This window comes from Serinus canaria, unplaced genomic scaffold, assembly GCF_022539315.1.
Source record: "Serinus canaria isolate serCan28SL12 unplaced genomic scaffold, serCan2020 HiC_scaffold_276, whole genome shotgun sequence".
NCBI lineage: Eukaryota > Metazoa > Chordata > Aves > Passeriformes > Fringillidae > Serinus > Serinus canaria.
The window spans coordinates 1-6,967 of record NW_026108390.1 but is presented as its reverse complement, the minus strand read 5'-3'; the positions used below and the strand labels follow the sequence as shown (position 1 = coordinate 6,967).

Sequence of the window (6,967 nt, the reverse complement as noted above, 5' to 3'; positions counted from 1 at the left end):
CTGTGATCCTGCCCTGGACTTGTGGGGCTCCCTTCCCGTTCCTGCCCCTTCCTGGGGTGCTCTGGTCCCCAAAATCCAGGAATGGACTGGCCCTGAGCTGGTATTCCAGGAGGAGTTGGAGTTAGTGTGAGGAAGGATTCAGGGATAGGGATGAGACTGTCCTGGGGAAAAATGTGGGAAAAAGGGAAATTAAACCTGCCAGAGCCTTTTCCAGGGATTTCTGGGAGAGCTGCAGAGGGGTTTGGGATGCAGCTGGAGGGATGGGAGGCAGGGAATGGCTTCCCATGGAATGTTGGGATTTGGGGATGGAATTCCCAGAGAATCCGTGGCTGCTCCAGCTCTGGGAAATGCAGGATAACCCCAGAGCTGGCCTTGCCCACGGAGCACTCTGGGCTGGGAAGCTGGAAAAGGCCTGGGAGTGGTGGAGGAAGCAGCTGGACATGATCCAGGTGGGCACCTGGAGTGGAGCAGGACAGGGAGGGACTGGAATGGGAATGGGATTGGGAATGGGATTGGGGAAATTCCCAGGAGTAACTGGAGGAGCTCATCCCGGAGAACAGAGGGATTGAGGGGATCCAGGGTGGGATCTGCTCCCAAGAAACAGGGACAGGACCCAGGGAACGGCCTTGGGTTGAGGTTTTCAGGATTATTCCCCCTGGAAAGGGCTGGAATTCCGGCCTGGAATTGCTATTCCCAGCTGGAATTCCCATCCCTGTGGATGTGGCCAGGCTGGAATCCCCATTCCCAGGATTTCCCATCCCTGTGGATGTGGGATGTGGACACAGCCAGGGCTGGTCTGGGAGGCTCCAGGGGTTTTTCCAACCCCAGCAATTCCCTGATCCCAGGATTTTTTTTTTGTTGGATCACCTGGGAATGCTTGAGCAGCTCCAGAGATGCCAATCCAGAATTCCCTCCTGGGTGCTGGGGCTGACCAGGAGCCTCCCAATCCCAGGGATTCCCTACAGCCCTCCCCCAAAAAATCAAAATCTGGGAAGTTGGGAATGCACCAATCCTATTTTCGAGCCTTAAAAACTCTGGAAAATGGATGGAGCCTCTCTGGAAGTTGGGAATTGTCCATCCATGGATTCAGTCTGGGGCCATCCCGGCTCCCGGTCCCTGCCTGTCATTGGCTGCCATTTCCCAAATCCCAAATTCCCAAATCCCAGAGCTCCCATTCCCAAAATCCCCAAATTCCCAAATCCAAGAGTTAGCATTCCCCAAATGCCCAAAATCCCAGAGCTGCCATTCCCAAATCCCAAAATCCCCAAATCCCAGAGCTGCCATTCCCTGCTCCCCAAATCCCCAAATTCTGGAGCTGCCATTCCCAGCTCCTCAAATCCCAGAGCTGCCATTCCCAAATCCTCAAATCCCAGAGCTGCCATTCCCAAATCCCAAATCCCAGAGCTGCCAATCCCAAATCCCAGAACTGCCAATCCCAAATCCCAGAGCTGCCATTCCCAGCTCCCAAATCCCAGAACTGCCAATCCCAAATCCCGAGACTGCCATTCCCAGCTCCCCAAATTCCAAATCCCAGAGCTGCCATTCCCAACTCCCCAAATCCCAGAGCTGCCATTCCCAAATCCCAAATCCCAGAGCTGCCATTCCCAAAACCCAAATCCCAGAGCTGCCAATCCCAAATCCCAGAACTGCCAATCCCAAATCCCAGAACTGCCAATCCCAAATCCCAGAACTGCCATTCCCAGCTCCCCAAATTCCCAAATCCCAGAGCTGCCAATCCCAAAATTCCCAAATCCCAGAGCTGCCATTCCCAAATCGCAAATCCTGGAGCTGCCATTCCCAAATCCTGGCTCTGCCATTCCCAACTCCCCAAATCTCAGAGCTGCCATTCCCAAATCCCAAAGCTGCCATTCCCAACTCCCCAAATCCCAGAGCTGCCATTCCCAAATTCCAAAGCTGCCATTCCTAAAATCCCAAATCCCAAAGCTGCCATTCCCAAATCCCAAAATCCCAGAGCTGCCATTCCCAAATTCCAAAGCTGCCATTCCCAACTCCCCAAATCCCAGAGCTGCCATTCCCAAATCCTGGCTCTGCCATTCCCAAATCCTGGCTCTGCCATTCCCAAATCCCAAATCCCAGAGCTGCCATTCCCAAATCCCAAAGCTTCCATTCCTAAAATCCCAAATCCCAGATTTTCCATCCCCCCAGTCCCCAGCTCCCTGCTCTGCCAGGGGCTCTGTCCATGTTTCCGTGTCCCCTTCGCTCTGGATTTCCTCCTGATGACTTCCAGCATTCCTGGTGTTCCCAGCAGCTCCTGGAGCAGCTGGAATGTTGGATTGGCTGCTCTCCTGATCCAGGAAAAGCTCTGGGGCTGCTTAACTCTTCCCTTCCCGCTGGGATTGGGGCTGGGAAACTGGGATTGGGGCTGGGAAACTGGGATTGGGGCTGGGAAACTGGGATTGGGGCTGGGAAACTGGGATTGGGGCTGGGAAACTGGGATTGGGGCTGGGAAACTGGGATTGGGGCTAGGAAACTGGGATTGAGTGAGGAGGAAACTGGGATTGGGGCTGGAAAACTCCCAAACCACTCCAGGGCTCCTCCCAAATTTCCTCCAGGGCTTTTCCCAGAGCTCCCCAACCTTTCCAGGCTTGCTCCCAGAGCTCCCAAACTTTTCCAGGAATGTTCCCAAACCACTCCAGGGCTCTTCCCAGAGCTCCCAAATTGTTCCAGCTTTCTTTCCACAGCTCCCAAACCTTTCCAGGGCTGTTCCCAAACCACTCCAGGGTTATTCCCAAAGTTCCCAAACCACTCCAGGGCTCTTCCCAAAGCTCCCAAACCTTTCCAGGCTGTTCTCAAACCCCTCCAGGGCTGTTCCTACTCCACTCCAGGGTTATTCCCAAAGTTCCCAAACTATTCCAGGGCTCTTCCCAGAGCTCCCAAATTGTTCCAGCTCTTTCCACAGCTCCCAGACCTTTCCAGGAATGCTCCCAAAGCACTCCAAGGTGATTCCCAAAGCTCCCAAACCACTCCAGGGCTCTTCCCAGAGCTCCCAAACTTTTCCAGGGCTGTTCCCACAGTGCTCCAGCCCTGTTTGGGTTTTTAATGGAAAAGCAGCAGGGGGACTTCGTAGAAAAGCAGGGATTTTTTGGAATCTGGGAAACTGGGAGGGACTGGGAGGAATTTGGACAGACTGGGATGGCCTGGGGGGGACTGGGACAGATGGGGACAGAGCGGGAGGGACTGGGACAGACTGGAGTGGACTGGGATGGACTGGGACTGACTGGGAGGGACTGAGATATACGGGGATAAACTGGGACAGACTGGAGTGGACTGGGACCAAACTGGGACTGACTGGGAGGGACTGAGATAGGCGGGGAGAGACTGGGAGGGACTGGGCAGAACTGGGAGGGAGTAAGAAGGATGGGGCACACTGGGACAGACTAGAGTGGACTGGGATGGACTGGGAGGGACTAGGACAGACAGGCATAGGCTGAGACAGACTGGGAGGCACTGGGACAGATGGGGACAGACTGGGAGGGACTGGGATTGATTGGGACACACTGGGACTGACTGGAACACACTGGGACAGACTGGGAGACACTGGGACACACTAGGATGAACTGGGATAGACTGGGACTGACTGGGAGGGATTGGGACAGAGCAGGACAGACTGGGATGCACTGGGACAGACTGAGACTGACTGGGATGCACTGGGACACTGGGACTGACTGGGACAGACTAGAGTGGACTGGGAGGGACTGGGATGGACCAGGACACACTGGGACAGATTGGGATGGATTGGGACTGACTGGGAGGGACTGGGATGGACCAGGACAGAGGGAGACAGACCACGACACATGGACAGAGTGGGACAGACCAGGACAGAGGGGGACAGAGCGGGACACACGGACAGAGCGGGACAGACAGACAGAACGGGACACATGGACAGAGGGAGACAGACCACGACACATGGACAGAGTGGGACAGACCAGGACACATGGACAGGGCGGGACAGAGCAGGACAGATGGACAGAGTGGGACAGAGCAGGACACACGGAGAGAGTGGGGTAGACCAGGACCCACGGACAGAGCAGGACACATGGACAGAGCGGGACAGAGTGGGACAGAGCAGGACACATGGACAGAGTGGGACAGAGCAGGACAGATGGACAGAGCGGGACAGAGCAGGACACACGGAGAGAGGGGGACAGAGCGGGACAGAGTGGGACAGAGCAGGACAGAGCAGGACACACGGACAGAGCAGGACACACGGACAGAGCAGGACAGAGGGACAGAGCAGGACAGAGCAGGACACACGGACAGAGCAGGACAGACGGACAGGCCGGGACAGAGCAGGACACACGGACAGAGCGGGACACACGGACAGAGCAGGACAGACTGGGACAGAGCAGGACACACGGACAGGCCGGGACAGAGCGGGACACACGGACAGAGCAGGACAGACGGACAGAGCAGGACAGACGGCCAGGCCGGGTTGGATTTTCCGTCTCGGGCCGCGGGCGGGGGCAGGCGGGGAAGGTGAAACCCAACTCCGGCCGTGTCCCAGCGCCAAGAGCCTGGGAAAAGACTTATCCCACTTATCCCGGCAGCGGCTCCCGCCGGGCCCGCCCGAAAGCCGCCTTTGTTTTCCCGGTAATCCCATCCCTGCCCCGGGACTGCCCCGGCCCGGCTCGTGCTGCTCCCGCCGGGAGCGGGCTGCTTTTCCAATCACACCTGGATCCCCACTGGAATCCTGCTGCTCCAATTAAACATGGATCCCCACACAATTCCTGCTTCTCCAGCCATTCCTTGGATCCTGATCCCACTTTCCAGTCAGTCCTAGATCCTGATCCTGCTTTTCCAGCTATTCCCTGGATCCCCACAAACCCTGTTTTTCCCATCACACCTGGATCCCCACACAAATCCTGCTTTGCCAGCCATTCCCTGAATCCTGACCCTGCTTCTCCAGCCATTGCCTGGATCCCCACACAAATCCTGCTTTTCCAGCATGCTCTGAATCCTGATCTCACTTTTCCAGCCATTCCCTGAATCCTGACCCTGCTTTTCCAATCACACCTGGATCCCCCCACAAATCCTGCTTCTCCAGTCATTCCCTGGATCCTGACCCTGCTTTTCCAGCCATTCCTGGGATCCCCACACAAATCCTGCTTTTCCAGCCATTCCCTGAATCCTGATCCTGCTTTTCCAGCCATTCCCTGAATCCTGACCCTGCTTTTCCAGCCATTCCCTGAATCCTGACCCTGCTTTTCCAGCCATTCCCTGAATCCTGACCCTGCTTTTCCAGCCATTCCCTGGATCTGATCCTGCTTCTCCAGCCATTCCCTGGATCCTGACCCTGCTTTTCCAGGCATTCCCTGAATCCTGACTCTGCTTTTCCAATCACACCTGGATCCCCACACAATTCCTTCTTCTCCAATTAAACATGGATCCCCACACAAATCCTGCTTTTCCAGCCATTCCCTGAATCCTGATCCTGCTTTTCCAGGCATTCCCTGAATTCTGACCCTGCTTCTCCAGCCATTCCCTGCATCCTGATCCTACTTTCCAGCCATTCCCTGATCCTACCTGTTTTCCAGCATTCCCTGAATCCTGATCCTGCTTTTCCAGCCATTCCCTGGATCCGACCTGCTTTTCCAGCCATTCCCTGAATCCTGACCCTGCTTTTCCAGCCATTCCCTGGATCCTGACCCTGCTTTTCCAGCCATTCCCTGAATCCTGACCCTGCTTTTCCAGGCATTCCCTGAATTCTGACCCTGCTTCTCCAGCCATTCCCTGCATCCTGATCCTACTTTTCCAGCCATTCCCTGGATCCTGATCCCAGTTTTCCAGCCATTCCCTGAATCCTGACCCTGCTTTTCCAGCCATTCCCTGAATCCTGACCCTGCTTTTCCAGTCATTCCCTGGATCCTGACCCTGCTTTTCCAGCCATTCCCTGAATCCTGACCCTGCTTTTCCAGTCATTCCCTGGATCCTGACCCTGCTTTTCCAGCCATTCCTGGGATCCCCACACAATCCTGCTTCTCCAGCCATTCCCTGATTCTGATCCTGCTTCTCCAGCCATTCCCTGGATCCTGATCCTGCTTTTCCAGCCATTCCCTGGATCCTGACCCTGCTTTTCCAATCACACCTGGATCCCCACACAATTCCTTCTTTTCCAATTAAACATGGATCCCCACACAAATCCTGCTTTTCCAGCCATTCCCTGAATCCTGATCCCACTTTTCCAGGCATTCCCTGAATCCTGACCCTGCTTTTCCAGCCATTCCCTGAATCCTGACCCTGCTTTTCCAGCCATTCCCTGAATCCTGATCCTGCTTTTCCAGCCATTCTCTGAATCCTGATCCTGCTTTTCCAGCCATTCCCTGAATCCTGACCCTGCTTTTCCAGCCATTCCCTGAATCCTGACCCTGCTTTCCAGTCATTCCCTGGATCCTGACCCTGCTTTTCCAGCCATTCTCTGAATCCTGACCCTGCTTTTCCAGCCATTCCCTGAATCCTGACCCTGCTTTTCCAGCCATTCCCTGAATCCTGACCCTGCTTTTCCAGCCATTCCCTGAATCCTGACCCTGCTTTTCCAGCCATTCCCTGGATCCTGACCCTGCTTTTCCAGCCATTCCCTGGATCCTGATCCCAGTTTTCCAGCATTCCCTGAATCCTGACCTTGCTTTTCCAGGCATTCCCTGAATCCTGACCCTGATCCGCTCCGAGGGAGCTCCTGGAATGGGGAAATTGCTTTTCCAGGGAAATTTTGGGATCATTCCCAGAGCTCCTCCACAGCAGCAGGGTCAAGCTCTGTTGGGGTTATCCCACAGAATCTGGGAATTCTGGGCAGCTGGAGCTGCTCTGGGAGGGACGGGGAAGAGCTGGGAGTGCCAGGATAGGCTGATCCCACTGGGAATTCTCATCCCAGAGATCTCTGGATCCAGGTTTTCCAGACGGGATGAGTGGATCCGGAATTCTTGGAACTGAGATGAGCTGGGAAGGAGCT

The 6,967-nt window shown here is 55.2% G+C and overlaps 1 protein-coding gene across 1 annotated transcript; it reads right to left on the bottom strand.

Moving 5' to 3' along the window:
* Nucleotides 1–2,483: 2,483 nt before the first annotated feature.
* On the bottom strand, nucleotides 2,484–4,205 carry LOC127061221 (uncharacterized; the record flags this gene model as incomplete). Its single annotated transcript, XM_050987826.1, has 3 exons — nucleotides 2,484–2,491; nucleotides 3,388–3,568; nucleotides 4,140–4,205. Coding segments are annotated over 3 exons (255 nt in total), but the record flags the coding sequence as incomplete, so codon positions are not given.
* Between the last annotated feature and the right edge of the window lie 2,762 nt (nucleotides 4,206–6,967).